The sequence below is a fragment of the Engystomops pustulosus genome, unplaced genomic scaffold (genome assembly GCF_040894005.1).
Source record: "Engystomops pustulosus unplaced genomic scaffold, aEngPut4.maternal MAT_SCAFFOLD_206, whole genome shotgun sequence".
Classification (NCBI taxonomy): Eukaryota; Metazoa; Chordata; class Amphibia; order Anura; family Leptodactylidae; genus Engystomops; species Engystomops pustulosus.
The window spans coordinates 41,212-61,998 of NW_027285086.1; the positions used below are offsets into that span (position 1 = coordinate 41,212).

Below are 20,787 nucleotides of genomic sequence, written 5' to 3' on the forward strand. Positions count from 1 at the left end.
CACGCGCTGCACCTACATGTCACACGCCCAGGACACGCGCTGCACCTACATGTCACACGCCCAGGACACGCGCTGCACCTACATGTCACACGCCCAGGACACGCGCTGCACCTACATGTCACACGCCCAGGACACGCGCTGCACCTACATGTCACACGCACAGTAACGTGTAACTTACTCTTCCTGTCTGGATCTTGGTTCTGAGGAGAAAAGAGAATTGTTAGTAGTTGAATTGCCTGGTTCCCGTTATCCTTCTCCTTCCACCGTTATCCGTCACCCCCCCCTCCCGTTATCCATCTCCCCCCCCCTCCCGTTATCCTTCACCTCTAACCCCCCTCCCGTTATCCGTCTCCTCTAACCCCCCTCCCGTTATCTGTCTCCTCTAACCCCCCTCCCGTTATCTGTCTCCTCTAACCCCCCTCCCGTTATCCGTCTCCTCTAACCCCCCTCCCGTTATCCGTCTCCTCTAACCCCCCTCCCGTTATCCGTCTCCTCTAACCCCCCTCCCGTTATCCGTCTCCTCTAACCCCCCTCCCGTTATCCGTCTCCTCTAACCCCCCTCCCGTTATCCGTCTCCTCTAACCCCCCTCCCGTTATCCGTCTCCTCTAACCCCCCTCCCGTTATCCGTCTCCTCTAACCCCCCTCCCGTTATCCGTCTCCCCTAACCCCCCTCCCGTTATCCGTCTCCCCTAACCCCCCTCCCGTTATCCGTCTCCCCTAACCCCCCTCCCGTTATCCGTCTCCCCTAACCCCCCTCCCGTTATCCGTCTCCCCTAACACCCCTCCCGTTATCCGTCTCCCCTAACCCCCCTCCCGTTATCCGTCTCCCCTAACCCCCCTCCCGTTATCCGTCTCCTCTAACCCCCCTCCCGTTATCCGTCTCCCCTAACCCCCCTCCCGTTATCCGTCTCCCCTCCCCAAACCCCCCCCCCCCCCCCGGTTATCGGTCTTCCCCCACCTCCCTTATCCGTCTCCTCTAACCCCCCTCCCTTATCCGTCTCCTCCCCCCGTTATCCGTCTCCTCCCTCCCCCGTTATCCGTCTCCTCCCTCCCCCGTTATCAGTCTCCTCCCTCCCCCGTTATCAGTCTCCTCCCTCCTCCATTATCAGTCTCCTCCCTCCTCCATTATCAGTCTCCTCCCCCCGTTATCCATCTCCTTACCCCCCCCCCCCCCGTTATCAGTCTCCAACCCCCTCCCCCTGGTTATCCGTCTCCTTCCCCCCTCCGTTATCCATCTCTCCCCCCCCCCCCTTTCCCCTTTTATCCTTATTCGTCTCGCAGTTCATAGTCACCTCTTTTGGAGATCCTGTAAGACGCGACCACCAGGAGGAGGAGAGCTACCACAGATACGACTCCCAGAGAGACAGAGAGAGAGAGGTGATCCCAGGAGCCGCGGGTCACTGCATCTACACAACAGAGGGTCAAAGGTCACCTGGGCCCACACCCCCCAAATAAATAAACTTTCCTGTAATCAGATGTCACAAACCTACAAAGTACAAAGAGATGGGGAGAGAGAGAGAGAGATGGGGAGAGAGAGAGAGAGATGGGGAGAGAGAGAGAGATATAGAGAGATAGATAGATAGGAGAAACAGATAGATAGATAGATAGGAGAGAGAGAGAGACAGATATATAGATAGGAGAGAGATAGGAGAGAGATGGACAGATAGAGAGATAGGATCGAGAGAGATGGATAGATAGGAGATAGATAGATAGATAGGGGAGAGAGAGATAGATAAGAGAGAGACGTAGAGATAGATAGAGGGGAGATAGATAGGAGCAGGGCTGGATTAAGGGTGGTGGGGGTCCCTGGGCGCAAACTGTTAGGGGCCCTTCCAACAATGTTTTTGGAAGTATATAGCCTGCCAGCCCCCTGTAGTATATAGCCTGCCATAGGGGTTTAGGATGTCAGCTGTGCCATCGCTGGGGGAGATTTTGTGCAGCAGCATGTTGTGATTGGACGCCGACAGCATGACGTCATCACTCGCCGCCAGTGTCCCATTACAACCTGCTACCAAAACAGTGCATCGGCAAACTCCCCCAGTGATGGCAGCTGTGTCTCACTGACACAGCTGACATCCTAGACCCCTATGTGCGATGCGGGCGGCCACGGGCCACTGCCTATCACACACAGAGACAGTCAGCGACTCAGCTGGAAACTGGTGGGGGCCCCTTAAAAAGTGAAAGTGGTGGGGGCCCCGGGGGTAGAGCCCAAGGAGCCCCTCCTTTAATCCGGCCCTGGATAGGAGAGAGATGGATAGATAGCAGAGAGATAGATAGGAGAGGGAGAGAGAGAGATGGATCTGACCTGTGACATTGAGGAAGGTCCCGTTGCCTTCCACGGATACATTTAGGGTGATGAAGGACACCCGGCAGTAGTACATTGCGGTGTCTGTGGTGTCCGTGTTGCGGATGGTGATTTGCGCTTCTCTCTTCTGGATAAATTGTTCGGTGTTCGCTCTAAAGATCCGTCCGGTGAATCCCTCGGTGTCATCCAGCACCTCTGACCCGCTGCTCACCACGTGTCGGTACCACTTGGAGAAGCCGGCGGTCACCTCCTCCACTCCAGACAGGCTGTAGGTGCAGGGCAGGGTGACATCGCAGCCCGCCCTGGTGTGGAGCTCCGGGACCTGAAAGACCTGGATCTCCTGGGAGAGGAGCCCTGGGACATAGAGAAGATGGATGTAGGGAGAACATGAGGAGATCCTGGGAGAGGAGCCCTGGGACAGAGAGAAGATGTATGTAAGGAGAACATGTGGAGATCCCGGGAGAGGAGCCTGGGACAGAGAGAAGATGGATGTAGGGAGAACATGTGAAGATCGTGGGAGAGGAGTCCTGGGATGGAGAGAAGATGGATGTAGGGAGAACATGAGGAGATCCTGGGAGAGGAGCCCAGGGACAGAGAGAAGATGGATGTATGAAGAACATGTGGAGATCCCGGGAGAGGAGCCTGGGACAGAGAGAAGATGGATGTAGGGAGAACATGTGGAGATCGTGGGAGAGGAGCCCTGGGACAGAGAGAAGATGGATGTAGGGAGAACATGTGGAGATCCTGGGAGAGGAGCCCTGGGACAGAGAGAAGATGGATGTAGGGAGAACATGAGGAGATCCTGGGAGAGGAGCCCTGGGACAGAGAGAAGATGTATGTAAGGAGAACATGTGGAGATCCCGGGAGAGGAGCCTGGGACAGAGAGAAGATGGATGTAGGGAGAACATGTGAAGATCGTGGGAGAGGAGTCCTGGGATGGAGAGAAGATGGATGTAGGGAGAACATGAGGAGATCCTGGGAGAGGAGCCCAGGGACAGAGAGAAGATGGATGTATGAAGAACATGTGGAGATCCCGGGAGAGGAGCCTGGGACAGAGAGAAGATGGATGTAGGGAGAACATGTGGAGATCGTGGGAGAGGAGCCCTGGGACAGAGAGAAGATGGATGTAGGGAGAACATGTGGAGATCCTGGGAGAGGAGCCCTGGGACAGAGAGAAGATGGATGTAGGGAGAACATGAGGATCTCCTTTGAGAGGAGCCCTGGCACAGAGAGAAGATGGATGTATGGAGTACATGAGGAGATCCCGGGAGAGGAGCCCTGGGACAGAGAGAAGATGGATGTAGGGAGAACATGAGGAGATCCTGGGAGAGGAGCCCTGGGACAGAGAGAAGATGGATGTAGGGAGAACATGAGGAGATCCTGGGAGAGGAGCCCTGGGACAGAGAGAAGATGGATGTATGGAGAACATGAGGAGATCCCGGGAGAGGAGCCTTGGGACAGAGAGAAGATGGATGTAGGGAGAACATGTGGAGATCCTGGGAGAGGAGCCTGGGACAGAGAGAAGATGGATGTATGGAGAACATGTGGAGATCCCGGGAGAGGAGCCTGGGACAGAGAGAAGATGGATGTAGGGAGAACATGTGAAAATCGTGGGAGAGGAGTCCTGGGATGGAGAGAAGATGGATGTAGGGAGAACATGAGGAGATCCTGGGAGAGGAGCCCTGGGACAGAGAGAAGATGGATGTATGGAGAACATGTGGAGATCCCGGGAGAGGAGCCTGAGACAGAGAGAAGATGGATGTAGGGAGAACATGTGGAGATCCTGGGAGAGGAGCCTGGGACAGAGAGAAGATGGATGTAGGGAGAACATGTGGAGATCCTGGGAGAGGAGCCTGGGACAGAGAGAAGATGGATGTAGGGAGAACATGAGGAGATCCCGGGAGAGGATCCTTGGGACAGAGAGAAGATGGATGTATGGAGAACATGAGGAGATCCCGGGAGAGGAGCCCTGGGACAGAGAGAAGATGGATGTAGGGAGAACATGTGGAGATCCTGGGAGAGGAGCCCTGGGACAGAGAGAAGATGGATGTAGGGAGAACATGTGGAGATCCTGGGAGAGGAGCCCTGGGACAGAGAGAAGATGGATGTAGGGAGAACATGAGGAGTTCCCGGGAGAGGATCCTTGGGACAGAGAGAAGATGGATGTATGGAGAACATGAGGAGATCCCGGGAGAGGAGCCCTGGGACAGAGAGAAGATGGATGTAGGGAGAACATGAGGAGATCCTGGGAGAGGAGCCTGGGACAGAGAGAAGATGGATGTAGGGAGAACATGTGAAAATCGTGGGAGAGGAGTCCTGGGATGGAGAGAAGATGGATGTAGGGAGAACATGAGGAGATCCTGGGAGAGGAGCCCTGGGACAGAGAGAAGATGGATGTATGGAGAACATGTGGAGATCCCGGGAGAGGAGCCTGAGACAGAGAGAAGATGGATGTAGGGAGAACATGTGGAGATCCTGGGAGAGGAGCCTGGGACAGAGAGAAGATGGATGTAGGGAGAACATGTGGAGATCCTGGGAGAGGAGCCTGGGACAGAGAGAAGATGGATGTAGGGAGAACATGAGGAGATCCCGGGAGAGGATCCTTGGGACAGAGAGAAGATGGATGTATGGAGAACATGAGGAGATCCCGGGAGAGGAGCCCTGGGACAGAGAGAAGATGGATGTCGGGAGAACATGTGGAGATCCTGGGAGAGGAGCCTGGGACAGAGAGAAGATGGATGTAGGGAGAACATGTGGAGATCCTGGGAGAGGAGCCTGGGACAGAGAGAAGATGGATGTAGGGAGAACATGAGGAGATCCCGGGAGAGGATCCTTGGGACAGAGAGAAGATGGATGTATGGAGAACATGTGGAGATCCCGGGAGAGGAGCCTGAGACAGAGAGAAGATGGATGTAGGGAGAACATGTGGAGATCCTGGGAGAGGAGCCTGGGACAGAGAGAAGATGGATGTAGGGAGAACATGTGGAGATCCTGGGAGAGGAGCCTGGGACAGAGAGAAGATGGATGTAGGGAGAACATGAGGAGATCCCGGGAGAGGATCCTTGGGACAGAGAGAAGATGGATGTATGGAGAACATGAGGAGATCCCGGGAGAGGAGCCCTGGGACAGAGAGAAGATGGATGTAGGGAGAACATGAGGAGATCCTGGGAGAGGAGCCTGGGACAGAGAGAAGATGGATGTAGGGAGAACATGAGGAAATCTTGGGAGAGGAGCCTGGGACAGAGAGAAGATGGATGTAGGGAGAACATGAGGAGATCCTGGGAGAGGAGCCCTGGGACAGAGAGAAGATGGATGTATGGAGAACATGAGGAGATCCTGGGAGAGGAGCCTGGGACAGAGAGAAGATGGATGTAGGGAGAACATGAGGAGATCCTGGGAGAGGAGCCTGGGACAGAGAGAAGATGGATGTAGGGAGAACATGAGGAGATCCCGTGAGAGAGGAGCCTTGGGACAGAGAGAAGATGGATGTAGGGAGAACATGTGGAGATCCCGGGAGAGGAGCCCTGGGACAGAGAGAAGATGGATGTAGGGAGAACATGAGGAAATCTTGGGAGAGGAGCCTGGGACAGAGAGAAGATGGATGTAGGGAGAACATGAGGAGATCCTGGGAGAGGAGCCCTGGGACAGAGAGAAGATGGATGTATGGAGAAGATGAGGAGATCCTGGGAGAGGAGCCTGGGACAGAGAGAAGATGGATGTAGGGAGAACATGAGGAGATCCTGGGAGAGGAGCCTTGGGACAGAGAGAAGATGGATGTAGGGAGAACATGAGGAGATCCCGTGAGAGAGGAGCCTTGGGACAGAGAGAAGATGGATGTAGGGAGAACATGTGGAGATCCCGGGAGAGGAGCCCTGGGACAGAGAGAAGATGGATGTAGGGAGAACATGAGTAGATCCTGGGAGAGGAGCCTGGGACAGAGAGAAGATGGATGTAGGGAGAACGTGAGGAGATCCTGGGAGAGGAGCCTGGGACAGAGAGAAGATGGATGCAGGGAGAACATGGGGAGATCCTGGGAGAGGAGCCCTGGTACAGAGAGTAGATGGATGTAGGGAGAACATGAGGAGATCCTGGGAGAGGAGCCCTGGCACAAAGAGAAGATGGATGTAGGGAGAACATGAGGAGATCCCGGGAAAGGAGCCCTGGGACAGAGAGAAGATGGATGTAGGGAGATCATGAAGAGATCCTTGGAGAGGAGCCTTGGCACAGAGAGAAGATGGATGTAAGGAGAACATGAGGAGATCCTGGGAGAGGAGCCTGGGAAAGAGAGAAGATGGATGTATGGAGTACATGTGGAGATCCCGGGAGAGGAGCCTGAGACAGAAAGAAGATGGATGTAGGGAGAACATGAGGAGATCCTGGGAGAGGAGCCCTGGGACGGAGAGAAGATGGATGTATGGAGTACATGTGGAGATCCCGGGAGAGGAGCCTGAGACAGAAAGAAGATGGATGTAGGGAGAACATGTGAAGATCGTGGGAGAGGAGTCCTGGGATGGAGAGAAGATGGATGTAGGGAGAACATGAGAAGATCCTGGGAGAGGAGCCCTGGGACGGAGAGAAGATGGATGTATGGAGTACATGTGGAGATCCCGGGAGAGGAGCCTGAGACAGAAAGAAGATGGATGTAGGGAGAACATGAGGAGATCCTGGGAGAGGAGTCCTGGGATGGATAGAAGATGGGTGTAGGGAGAACATGAGGAGATCCTGGGAGAGTAGCTTGGGACAGAGAGAAGATGGATGTAGGAAGAACATGAGGAGATCCTGGTAGAGGAGCCCTGGGACAGAGAGAAGATGGATGTAGGGAGAACATGTGGAGATCCTGGGAGAGGAGCCTGGCACAGAGAGAAGATGGATGTAGGGAGAACATGTGGAGATCCTGGGAGAGGAGCCTGGCACAGAGAGAAGATGGATGTAGGGAGAACATGTGGAGATCCTGGGAGAGGAGCCGGAGACAGAGAGAAGATGGATGTAGGGAGAACATGTGGAGATCGTGGGAGAGGAGCCCTGGGACAGAGAGAAGATGGATGTAGGGAGAACATGTGGAGATCGTGGGAGAGGAGCTCTGGGACAGAGAGAAGATGGATGTATGGAGAACATGTGGAGATCCTGGGAGAGGAGCTCTGGGACAGAGAGAAGATGGATGTAGGGAGAACATGTGGAGATCGTGGGAGAGGAGCCTGGGACAGAGAGAAGATGGATGTAGGGAGAACATGAGGAGATCCTGGGAGAGGAGCCTGGGACAGAGAGAAGATGGATGTAGGGAGAACATGAGGAGATCCTGGGAGAGGAGCCTGGGACAGAGAGAAGATGGATGTAAGGAGAACATGAGGAGATCCTGGGAGAGGAGCCTGCGACAGAGAGAAGATGGATGTAGGGAGAACATGAGGAGATCCTGGGAGAGGAGCCCTGGGACAGAGAGAAGATGGATGTATGGAGAACATGAGGAGATCCTGGGAGAGGAGCCCTGGGAAAGAGAGAAAATGGATGTATGGAGAACATGAGGAGATCCTGGGAGAGGAGCCCTGGGAAAGAGAGAAGATGGATGTATGGAGAACATGAGGAGATCCTGGGAGAGGAGCCTAGGAAAGAGAGAAGATGGATGTAGGGAGAACATGGAGAGATCCTGGGAGAGGAGCCTGGGACAGAGATACGATGGATGTAGGGAGAACATGAGGAGATCCCGGGAGAGGAGCCCTGGGACAGAGAGAAGATGGATGTAGGGAGAACATGAGGAGATCCTGGGAGAGGAGCCCTGGCATAGAGAGAAGATGGATGTAGGGTGAACATGAGGAGATCCCGGGAGAGGAGCCCTGGGACAGAGGGAAGATGGATGTAGGGAGAACATGTGGAGATCCTGGGAGAGTAGCCTGGGACAGAGAGAAGATGGATGTAGGGAGAACATGAGGAGATCCTGGGAGAGGAGCCTGGGACATAGAGAAGATGGATGTAGGGAGAACATGAGGAGATCCCGGGAGAGGAGCCCTGGGACAGAGAGAAGATGGATGTAGGGAGAACATGAGGAGATCCTGGGAGAGCAGCATTGGACAGAGAGAAGATGGATGTAGGGAGAACATGAGGAGATCCTGGGAGAGTAGCCCTGGGACAGAGAGAAGATGGATGTAGGGAGAACATGGAGAGATCCTGGGAGAGGAGCCCTGGGACAGAGAGAAGATGGATGTAGAGAGAACATGAGGAGATCCTGGGAGAGGAGCCCTGGGACAGAGAGAAGATGGATGTATGGAGAACATGAGGAGATCCGGGGAGAGGAGCCCTGGGACAGAGAGAAGATGGATGAAGGGAGAACATGAGGAGATCCTGGGAGAGGAGCCCTGGGACAGAGAGAAGATAGGAGAACATGAGGAGATCCTGGGAGAGGAGCCCTGGGAAAGAGAGAAGATGGATGTATGGAGAACATGAGGAGATCCCGGGGAGGAGCCCTGGGACAGAGAGAAGATGGATGTATGGAGAACATGTGGAGATCCTGGGAGAGGAGCCCTGGGACAGAGAGAAGATGGATGTAGGGAGAACATGAGGATATTCTGGGAGAGGAGCCCTGGGACAGAGAGAAGATGGATGTAGGGAGAACATGAGGAGATTCTGGGAGAGGAGCCTGGTACAGAGAGAAGATGGATGTAGGGAGAACATGAGGAGATCCTGGGAGAGGAGCCCTGGGACAGAGAGAAGATGGATGTAGGGAGAACATGTGGAGATCCTGAGAGAGGAGCCCTGGGACAGAGAGAAGATGGATGTATGGAGAACACTAGGAGATCCTGGGAGAGGAGCCCTGGGACAGAGAGAAGATGGATGTAGGGAGAACATGAGGAGATCCTGGGAGAGGAGCCCTGGCTTAGAGAGAAGATGGATGTATGGAGAACATGATGAGATCCTGGGAGAGGAGCCCTGGGACAGAGAGAAGATGGATGTATCTAGAACATGAGGATATCCTGGGAGAGGAGCCCTGGGAAAGAGAGAAGATGGATGTAGGGAGAACATGAGGAGATCCTGGGAGAGGAGCCCTTTGACAGAGAGAAGATGGATGTAAGGAGAACATGGAGAGATCCTGGGAGAGGAGCCCTGGGACAGAGAGAAGATGGATGTAGGGAGAACATGAGGAGATCCCGGGAGAGGAGCCCTGGGACAGGGAGAAGATGGATGTAAGGAGAACATGGAGAGATCCTGGGAGAGGAGCCCTGGGACAGAGAGAAGATGGATGTAGGGAGAACATGAGGAGATCCTGGGAGAGGAGCCCTGGGACAGAGAGAAGATGGATGTAGGGAGAACATGAGGAGAACCCGGGAAAGGAGCCTGGGACAGAGAGAAGATGGATGTATGGAGAACATGAGGAGATCCCGGGAGAGGAGCCTGGGACAGAGAGAAGATGGATGTAGGGAGAACATGAGGAGATCCTGGGAGAGGAACCTGGGACAGAGAGAAGATGGATGTAGGGAGAACATGAGGAGATCCTGGGAGAGGAGCCTGGGACAGAGAGAATATGGATGTAGGGAGAACATGAGGAGATCCTGGGAGAGGAGCCTGGGACAGAGAGAAGATGGATGTATGGAGAACATGAGGAGATCCTGGGAGAGGAGCCTGGGACAGAGAGAAGATGGATGTAAGGAGAACATGGAGAGATCCTGGGAGAGGAGCCTGGGACAGAGAGAAGATGGATGTAGGGAGAACATGAGGAGATCCTGGGAGAGGAGTCCGGGGACAGAGAGAAGATGGATATATGGAGAACATGAGAAGATCCTGGGAGAGGAGCCTGGGTCAGAGAGAATATGGATGTAGGGAGAACATGAGGAGATCCTGGGAGAGTAGCCTGGGACAGAGAGAAGATGGATGTAGGGAGAACATGAGGAGATCCTGGGAGAGGAGCCCTGGGACGGAGAGAAGATGGATGTATGGAGTACATGTGGAGATCCCGGGAGAGGAGCCTGAGACAGAAAGAAGATGGATGTAGGGAGAACATGAGGAGATCCTGGGAGAGGAGTCCTGGGATGGATAGAAGATGGGTGTAGGGAGAACATGAGGAGATCCTGGGAGAGTAGCTTGGGACAGAGAGAAGATGGATGTAGGAAGAACATGAGGAGATCCTGGTAGAGGAGCCCTGAGACAGAGAGAAGATGGATGTAGGGAGAACATGTGGAGATCCTGGGAGAGGAGCCTGGCACAGAGAGAAGATGGATGTAGGGAGAACATGTGGAGATCCTGGGAGAGGAGCCTGGCACAGAGAGAAGATGGATGTAGGGAGAACAATTGGAGATCCTGGGAGAGGAGCCGGAGACAGAGAGAAGATGGATGTAGGGAGAACATGTGGAGATCGTGGGAGAGGAGCCCTGGGACAGAGAGAAGATGGATGTAGGGAGAACATGTGGAGATCGTGGGAGAGGAGCTCTGGGACAGAGAGAAGATGGATGTATGGAGAACATGTGGAGATCCTGGGAGAGGAGCTCTGGGACAGAGAGAAGATGGATGTAGGGAGAACATGTGGAGATCGTGGGAGAGGAGCCTGGGACAGAGAGAAGATGGATGTAGGGAGAACATGAGGAGATCCTGGGAGAGGAGCCTGGGACAGAGAGAAGATGGATGTAGGGAGAACATGAGGAGATCCTGGGAGAGGAGCCTGGGACAGAGAGAAGATGGATGTAAGGAGAACATGAGGAGATCCTGGGAGAGGAGCCTGGGACAGAGAGAAGATGGATGTAGGGAGAACATGAGGAGATCCTGGGAGAGGAGCCCTGGGACAGAGAGAAGATGGATGTATGGAGAACATGAGGAGATCCTGGGAGAGGAACCCTGGGAAAGAGAGAAGATGGATGTATGGAGAACATGAGGAGATCCCGGGAGAGGAGCCTTGGGACAGAGAGAAGATGGATGTATGGAGAACATGTGGAGATCCCGGGAGAGGAGCCTGGGACAGAGAGAAGATGGATGTAGGGAGAACATGTGAAAATCGTGGGAGAGGAGTCCTGGGATGGAGAGAAGATGGATGTAGGGAGAACATGAGGAGATCCTGGGAGAGGAGCCCTGGGACAGAGAGAAGATGGATGTATGGAGAACATGTGGAGATCCCGGGAGAGGAGCCTGAGACAGAGAGAAGATGGATGTAGGGAGAACATGTGGAGATCCTGGGAGAGGAGCCTGGGACAGAGAGAAGATGGATGTAGGGAGAACATGTGGAGATCCTGGGAGAGGAGCCTGGGACAGAGAGAAGATGGATGTAGGGAGAACATGAGGAGATCCCGGGAGAGGATCCTTGGGACAGAGAGAAGATGGATGTATGGAGAACATGAGGAGATCCCGGGAGAGGAGCCCTGGGACAGAGAGAAGATGGATGTAGGGAGAACATGAGGAGATCCTGGGAGAGGAGCCTGGGACAGAGAGAAGATGGATGTAGGGAGAACATGAGGAAATCTTGGGAGAGGAGCCTGGGACAGAGAGAAGATGGATGTAGGGAGAACATGAGGAGATCCTGGGAGAGGAGCCCTGGGACAGAGAGAAGATGGATGTATGGAGAACATGAGGAGATCCTGGGAGAGGAGCCTGGGACAGAGAGAAGATGGATGTAGGGAGAACATGAGGAGATCCTGGGAGAGGAGCCTGGGACAGAGAGAAGATGGATGTAGGGAGAACATGAGGAGATCCCGTGAGAGAGGAGCCTTGGGACAGAGAGAAGATGGATGTAGGGAGAACATGTGGAGATCCCGGGAGAGGAGCCCTGGGACAGAGAGAAGATGGATGTAGGGAGAACATGAGTAGATCCTGGGAGAGGAGCCTGGGACAGAGAGAAGATGGATGTAGGGAGAACGTGAGGAGATCCTGGGAGAGGAGCCTGGGACAGAGAGAAGATGGATGCAGGGAGAACATGGGGAGATCCTGGGAGAGGAGCCCTGGTACAGAGAGTAGATGGATGTAGGGAGAACATGAGGAGATCCTGGGAGAGGAGCCCTGGCACAAAGAGAAGATGGATGTAGGGAGAACATGAGGAGATCCCGGGAAAGGAGCCCTGGGACAGAGAGAAGATGGATGTAGGAAGATCATGAAGAGATCCTTGGAGAGGAGCCTTGGCACAGAGAGAAGATGGATGTAAGGAGAACATGAGGAGATCCTGGGAGAGGAGCCTGGGACAGAGAGAAGATGGATGTATGGAGTACATGTGGAGATCCCGGGAGAGGAGCCTGAGACAGAAAGAAGATGGATGTAGGGAGAACATGAGGAGATCCTGGGAGAGGAGCCCTGGGACGGAGAGAAGATGGATGTATGGAGTACATGTGGAGATCCCGGGAGAGGAGCCTGAGACAGAAAGAAGATGGATGTAGGGAGAACATGTGAAGATCGTGGGAGAGGAGTCCTGGGATGGAGAGAAGATGGATGTAGGGAGAACATGAGAAGATCCTGGGAGAGGAGCCCTGGGACGGAGAGAAGATGGATGTATGGAGTACATGTGGAGATCCCGGGAGAGGAGCCTGAGACAGAAAGAAGATGGATGTAGGGAGAACATGAGGAGATCCTGGGAGAGGAGTCCTGGGATGGATAGAAGATGGGTGTAGGGAGAACATGAGGAGATCCTGGGAGAGTAGCTTGGGACAGAGAGAAGATGGATGTAGGAAGAACATGAGGAGATCCTGGTAGAGGAGCCCTGGGACAGAGAGAAGATGGATGTAGGGAGAACATGTGGAGATCCTGGGAGAGGAGCCTGGCACAGAGAGAAGATGGATGTAGGGAGAACATGTGGAGATCCTGGGAGAGGAGCCTGGCACAGAGAGAAGATGGATGTAGGGAGAACATGTGGAGATCCTGGGAGAGGAGCCGGAGACAGAGAGAAGATGGATGTAGGGAGAACATGTGGAGATCGTGGGAGAGGAGCCCTGGGACAGAGAGAAGATGGATGTAGGGAGAACATGTGGAGATCGTGGGAGAGGAGCTCTGGGACAGAGAGAAGATGGATGTATGGAGAACATGTGGAGATCCTGGGAGAGGAGCTCTGGGACAGAGAGAAGATGGATGTAGGGAGAACATGTGGAGATCGTGGGAGAGGAGCCTGGGACAGAGAGAAGATGGATGTAGGGAGAACATGAGGAGATCCTGGGAGAGGAGCCTGGGACAGAGAGAAGATGGATGTAGGGAGAACATGAGGAGATCCTGGGAGAGGAGCCCTGGGACAGAGAGAAGATGGATGTATGGAGAACATGAGGAGATCCTGGGAGAGGAGCCTGGGACAGAGAGAAGATGGATGTAGGGAGAACATGAGGAGATCCTGGGAGAGGAGCCTGGGACAGAGAGAAGATGGATGTAGGGAGAACATGAGGAGATCCCGTGAGAGAGGAGCCTTGGGACAGAGAGAAGATGGATGTAGGGAGAACATGTGGAGATCCCGGGAGAGGAGCCCTGGGACAGAGAGAAGATGGATGTAGGGAGAACATGAGTAGATCCTGGGAGAGGAGCCTGGGACAGAGAGAAGATGGATGTAGGGAGAACGTGAGGAGATCCTGGGAGAGGAGCCTGGGACAGAGAGAAGATGGATGCAGGGAGAACATGGGGAGATCCTGGGAGAGGAGCCCTGGTACAGAGAGTAGATGGATGTAGGGAGAACATGAGGAGATCCTGGGAGAGGAGCCCTGGCACAAAGAGAAGATGGATGTAGGGAGAACATGAGGAGATCCCGGGAAAGGAGCCCTGGGACAGAGAGAAGATGGATGTAGGAAGATCATGAAGAGATCCTTGGAGAGGAGCCTTGGCACAGAGAGAAGATGGATGTAAGGAGAACATGAGGAGATCCTGGGAGAGGAGCCTGGGACAGAGAGAAGATGGATGTATGGAGTACATGTGGAGATCCCGGGAGAGGAGCCTGAGACAGAAAGAAGATGGATGTAGGGAGAACATGAGGAGATCCTGGGAGAGGAGCCCTGGGACGGAGAGAAGATGGATGTATGGAGTACATGTGGAGATCCCGGGAGAGGAGCCTGAGACAGAAAGAAGATGGATGTAGGGAGAACATGTGAAGATCGTGGGAGAGGAGTCCTGGGATGGAGAGAAGATGGATGTAGGGAGAACATGAGAAGATCCTGGGAGAGGAGCCCTGGGACGGAGAGAAGATGGATGTATGGAGTACATGTGGAGATCCCGGGAGAGGAGCCTGAGACAGAAAGAAGATGGATGTAGGGAGAACATGAGGAGATCCTGGGAGAGGAGTCCTGGGATGGATAGAAGATGGGTGTAGGGAGAACATGAGGAGATCCTGGGAGAGTAGCTTGGGACAGAGAGAAGATGGATGTAGGAAGAACATGAGGAGATCCTGGTAGAGGAGCCCTGGGACAGAGAGAAGATGGATGTAGGGAGAACATGTGGAGATCCTGGGAGAGGAGCCTGGCACAGAGAGAAGATGGATGTAGGGAGAACATGTGGAGATCCTGGGAGAGGAGCCTGGCACAGAGAGAAGATGGATGTAGGGAGAACATGTGGAGATCCTGGGAGAGGAGCCGGAGACAGAGAGAAGATGGATGTAGGGAGAACATGTGGAGATCGTGGGAGAGGAGCCCTGGGACAGAGAGAAGATGGATGTAGGGAGAACATGTGGAGATCGTGGGAGAGGAGCTCTGGGACAGAGAGAAGATGGATGTATGGAGAACATGTGGAGATCCTGGGAGAGGAGCTCTGGGACAGAGAGAAGATGGATGTAGGGAGAACATGTGGAGATCGTGGGAGAGGAGCCTGGGACAGAGAGAAGATGGATGTAGGGAGAACATGAGGAGATCCTGGGAGAGGAGCCTGGGACAGAGAGAAGATGGATGTAGGGAGAACATGAGGAGATCCTGGGAGAGGAGCCTGGGACAGAGAGAAGATGGATGTAAGGAGAACATGAGGAGATCCTGGGAGAGGAGCCTGCGACAGAGAGAAGATGGATGTAGGGAGAACATGAGGAGATCCTGGGAGAGGAGCCCTGGGACAGAGAGAAGATGGATGTATGGAGAACATGAGGAGATCCTGGGAGAGGAGCCCTGGGAAAGAGAGAAGATGGATGTATGGAGAACATGAGGAGATCCTGGGAGAGGAGCCCTGGGAAAGAGAGAAGATGGATGTATGGAGAACATGAGGAGATCCTGGGAGTTGAGCCTGGGAAAGAGAGAAGATGGATGTAGGGAGAACATGGAGAGATCCTGGGAGAGGAGCCTGGGACAGAGATACGATGGATGTAGGGAGAACATGAGGAGATCCCGGGAGAGGAGCCCTGGGACAGAGAGAAGATGGATGTAGGGAGAACATGAGGAGATCCTGGGAGTGGAGCCCCGGGATAGAGAGAAGATGGATGTAGGGTGAACATGAGGAGATCCCGGGAGAGGAGCCCTGGGACAGAGGGAAGATGGATGTAGGGAGAACATGTGGAGATCCTGGGAGAGTAGCCTGGGACAGAGAGAAGATGGATGTAGGGAGAACATGAGGAGATCCTGGGAGAGGAGCCTGGGACATAGAGAAGATGGATGTAGGGAGAACATGAGGAGATCCCGGGAGAGGAGCCCTGGGACAGAGAGAAGATGGATGTAGGGAGAACATGAGGAGATCCTGGGAGAGCAGCCTTGGACAGAGAGAAGATGGATGTAGGGAGAACATGAGGAGATCCTGGGAGAGTAGCCCTGGGACAGAGAGAAGATGGATGTAGGGAGAACATGGAGAGATCCTGGGAGAGGAGCCCTGGGACAGAGAGAAGATGGATGTAGAGAGAACATGAGGAGATCCTGGGAGAGGAGCCCTGGGACAGAGAGAAGATGGATGTATGGAGAACATGAGGAGATCCGGGGAGAGGAGCCCTGGGACAGAGAGAAGATGGATGTAGGGAGAACATGAGGAGATCCTGGGAGAGGAGCCCTGGGACAGAGAGAAGATAGGAGAACATGAGGAGATCCTGGGAGAGGAGCCCTGGGAAAGAGAGAAGATGGATGTATGGAGAACATGAGGAGATCCCGGGGAGGAGCCCTGGGACAGAGAGAAGATGGATGTATGGAGAACATGTGGAGATCCTGGGAGAGGAGCCCTGGGACAGAGAGAAGATGGATGTAGGGAGAACATGAGGAGATCCTGGGAGAGGAGCCTTTTGACAGAGAGAAGATGGATGTAAGGAGAACATGGAGAGATCCTGGGAGAGGAGCCCTGGGACAGAGAGAAGATGGATGTAGGGAGAACATGAGGAGATCCTGGGAGAGGAGCCTTTTGACAGAGAGAAGATGGATGTAAGGAGAACATGGAGAGATCCTGGGAGAGGAGCCCTGGGACAGAGAGAAGATGGATGTAGGGAGAACATGAGGAGATCCCGGGAGAGGAGCCCTGGGACAGAGAGAAGATGGATGTAAGGAGAACATGGAGAGATCCTGGGAGAGGAGCCCTGGGACAGAGAGAAGATGGATGTAGGGAGAACATGAGGAGATCCTGGGAGAGGAGCCCTGGGACAGAGAGAAGATGGATGTAGGGAGAACATGAGGAGAACCCGGGAAAGGAGCCTGGGACAGAGAGAAGATGGATGTATGGAGAACATGAGGAGATCCCGGGAGAGGAGCCTGGGACAGAGAGAAGATGGATGTAGGGAGAACATGAGGAGATCCTGGGAGAGGAACCTGGGACAGAGAGAAGATGGATGTAGGGAGAACATGAGGAGATCCTGGGAGAGGAGCCTGGGACAGAGAGAATATGGATGTATGGAGAACATGGAGAGATCCTGGGAGAGGAGCCTGGGACAGAGAGAAGATGGATGTATGGAGAACATGAGGAGATCCTGGGAGAGGAGCCTGGGACAGAGAGAAGATGGATGTAAGGAGAACATGGAGAGATCCTGGGAGAGGAGCCTGGGACAGAGAGAAGATGGATGTAGGGAGAACATGAGGAGATCCTGGGAGAGAAGTCCGGGGACAGAGAGAAGATGGATATATGGAGAACATGAGAAGATCCTGGGAGAGGAGCCTGGGTCAGAGAGAATATGGATGTAGGGAGAACATGAGGAGATCCTGGGAGAGTAGCCTGGGACAGAGAGAAGATGGATGTAGGGAGAACATGAGGAGATCCCGGGAGAGGAGCCCTGGGACGGAGAGAAGATGGATGTATGGAGTACATGTGGAGATCCCGGGAGAGGAGCCTGAGACAGAAAGAAGATGGATGTAGGGAGAACATGAGGAGATCCTGGGAGAGGAGTCCTGGGATGGATAGAAGATGGGTGTAGGGAGAACATGAGGAGATCCTGGGAGAGTAGCTTGGGACAGAGAGAAGATGGATGTAGGAAGAACATGAGGAGATCCTGGTAGAGGAGCCCTGAGACAGAGAGAAGATGGATGTAGGGAGAACATGTGGAGATCCTGGGAGAGGAGCCTGGCACAGAGAGAAGATGGATGTAGGGAGAACATGTGGAGATCCTGGGAGAGGAGCCTGGCACAGAGAGAAGATGGATGTAGGGAGAACATGTGGAGATCCTGGGAGAGGAGCCGGAGACAGAGAGAAGATGGATGTAGGGAGAACATGTGGAGATCGTGGGAGAGGAGCCCTGGGACAGAGAGAAGATGGATGTAGGGAGAACATGTGGAGATCGTGGGAGAGGAGCTCTGGGACAGAGAGAAGATGGATGTATGGAGAACATGTGGAGATCCTGGGAGAGGAGCTCTGGGACAGAGAGAAGATGGATGTAAGGAGAACATGTGGAGATCGTGGGAGAGGAGCCTGGGACAGAGAGAAGATGGATGTAGGGAGAACATGAGGAGATCCTGGGAGAGGAGCCTGGGACAGAGAGAAGATGGATGTAGGGAGAACATGAGGAGATCCTGGGAGAGGAGCCTGGGACAGAGAGAAGATGGATGTAAGGAGAACATGAGGAGATCCTGGGAGAGGAGCCTGGGACAGAGAGAAGATGGATGTAGGGAGAACATGAGGAGATCCTGGGAGAGGAGCCCTGGGACAGAGAGAAGATGGATGTATGGAGAACATGAGGAGATCCTGGGAGAGGAGCCCTGGGAAAGAGAGAAGATGGATGTATGGAGAACATGAGGAGATCCTGGGAGAGGAGCCCTGGGTAAGAGAGAAGATGGATGTATGGAGAACATGAGGAGATCCTGGGAGAGGAGCCTGGGAAAGAGACAAGATGGATGTAGGGAGAACATGGAGAGATCCTGGGAGAGGAGCCTGGGACAGAGATACGATGGATGTAGGGAGAACATGAGGAGATCCCGGGAGAGGAGCCCTGGGACAGAGAGAAGATGGATGTAGGGAGAACATGAGGAGATCCTGGGAGAGGAGCCCTGGGATAGAGAGAAGATGGATGTAGGGTGAACATGAGGAGATCCCGGGAGAGGAGCCCTGGGACAGAGGGAAGATGGATGTAGGGAGAACATGTGGAGATCCTGGGAGAGTAGCCTGGGACAGAGAGAAGATGGATGTAGGGAGAACATGAGGAGATCCTGGGAGAGGAGCCTGGGACATAGAGAAGATGGATGTAGGGAGAACATGAGGAGATCCCGGGAGAGGAGCCCTGGGACAGAGAGAAGATGGATGTAGGGAGAACATGAGGAGATCCTGGGAGAGCAGCCTTGGACAGAGAGAAGATGGATGTAGGGAGAACATGAGGAGATCCTGGGAGAGTAGCCCTGGGACAGAGAGAACATGGAGAGATCCTGGGAGAGGAGCCCTGGGACAGAGAGAAGATGGATGGAGAGAGAACATGAGGAGATCCTGGGAGAGGAGCCCTGGGACAGAGAGAAGATGGATGTATGGAGAACATGAGGAGATCCGGGGAGAGGAGCCCTGGGACAGAGAGAAGATGGATGAAGGGAGAACATGAGGAGATCCTGGGAGAGGAGCCCTGGGACAGAGAGAAGATAGGAGAACATGAGGAGATCTTGGGAGAGGAGCCCTGGGAAAGAGAGAAGATGGATGTATGGAGAACATGAGGAGATCCCGGGGAGGAGCCCTGGGACAGAGAGAAGATGGATGTATGGAGAACATGTGGAGATCCTGGGAGAGGAGCCCTGGGACAGAGAGAAGATGGATGTAGGGAGAACATGAGGATATTCTGGGAGAGGAGCCCTGGGACAGAGAGAAGATGGATGTAGGGAGAACATGAGGAGATTCTGGGAGAGGAGCCTGGTACAGAGAGAAGATGGATGTAGGGAGAACATGAGGAGATCCTGGGAGAGGAGCCCTGGGACAGAGAGAAGATGGATGTAGGGAGAACATGTGGAGATCCTGAGAGAGGAGCCCTGGGACAGAGAGAAGATGGATGTATGGAGAACACTAGGAGATCCTGGGAGAGGAGCCCTGGGACAGAGAGAAGATGGATGTAGGGAGAACATGAGGAGATCCTGGGAGAGGAGCCCTGGCTTAGAGAGAAGATGGATGTATGGAGAACATGATGAGATCCTGGGAGAGGAGCCCTGGGACAGAGAGAAGATGTATGTATCTAGAACATGAGGATATCCTGGGAGAGGAGCCCTGGGAAAGAGAGAAGATGGATGTAGGGAGAACATGAGGAGATCCTGGGAGAGGAGCCCTGGGACAGAGAGAAGATGGATGTAAGGAGAACATGGAGAGATCCTGGGAGAGGAGCCCTGGGACAGAGAGAAGATGGATGTAGGGAGAACATGAGGAGATCCCGGGAGAGGAGCCCTGGGACAGAGAGAAGATGGATGTAAGGAGAACATGGAGAGATCCTGGGAGAGGAGCCCTGGGACAGAGAGAAGATGGATGTATGGAGAACATGAGGAGATCCTGGGAGAGGAGCCCTGGGACAGAGAGAAGATGGATGTAGGGAGAACATGAGGAGAACCCGGGAAAGGAGCCTGGGACAGAGAGAAGATGGATGTATGGAGAACATGAGGAGATCCCGGGAGAGGAGCCTGGGACAGAGAGAAGATGGATGTAGGGAGAACATGAGGAGATCCTGGGAGAGGAACCTGGGACAGAGAGAAGATGGATGTAGGGAGAACATGAGGAGATCCTGGGAGAGGAGCCTGGGACAGAGAGAATATGGATGTATGGAGAACATGGAGAGATCCTGGGAGAGGAGCCTGGGACAGAGAGAAGATGGATGTATGGAGAACATGAGGAGATCCTGGGAGAGGAGCCTGGGACAGAGAGAAGATGGATGTAAGGAGAACATGGAGAGATCCTGGGAGAGGAGCCTGGGACAGAGAGAAGATGGATGTAGGGAGAACATGAGGAGATCCTGGGAGAGGAGTCCGGGGACAGAGAGAAGATGGATATATGGAGAACATGAGAAGATCCTGGGAGAGGAGCCTGGGTCAGAGAGAATATGGATGTAGGGAGAACATGAGGAGATCCTGGGAGAGTAGCCTGGGACAGAGAGAAGATGGATGTAGGGAGAACATGAGGAGATCCTGGGAGAGGAGCCTGGGACAGAGATAAGATGAATGTAGGGAGAACATGAGGAGATCCCGGGAGAGGAGCCCTGGGACAGAGAGAAGATGAATATAGG

General features: G+C 53.9%; 1 protein-coding gene across 1 annotated transcript in view; it reads right to left on the reverse strand.

Moving 5' to 3' along the window:
• Window positions 1–20,787, reverse strand: part of LOC140109497 (uncharacterized) — a 108,637-nt gene that overhangs the window by 4,092 nt on the left and 83,758 nt on the right. Inside the window, exons 2-4 of the mRNA XM_072132021.1 lie at window positions 2,307–2,660; window positions 1,294–1,407; window positions 179–200 (exon numbers count right to left, since the gene is read on the reverse strand). Of these exons, the coding sequence (XP_071988122.1) occupies window positions 179–200; window positions 1,294–1,407; window positions 2,307–2,660 (490 nt within the window). The remainder of the gene's footprint in view (window positions 1–178; window positions 201–1,293; window positions 1,408–2,306; window positions 2,661–20,787) is intronic.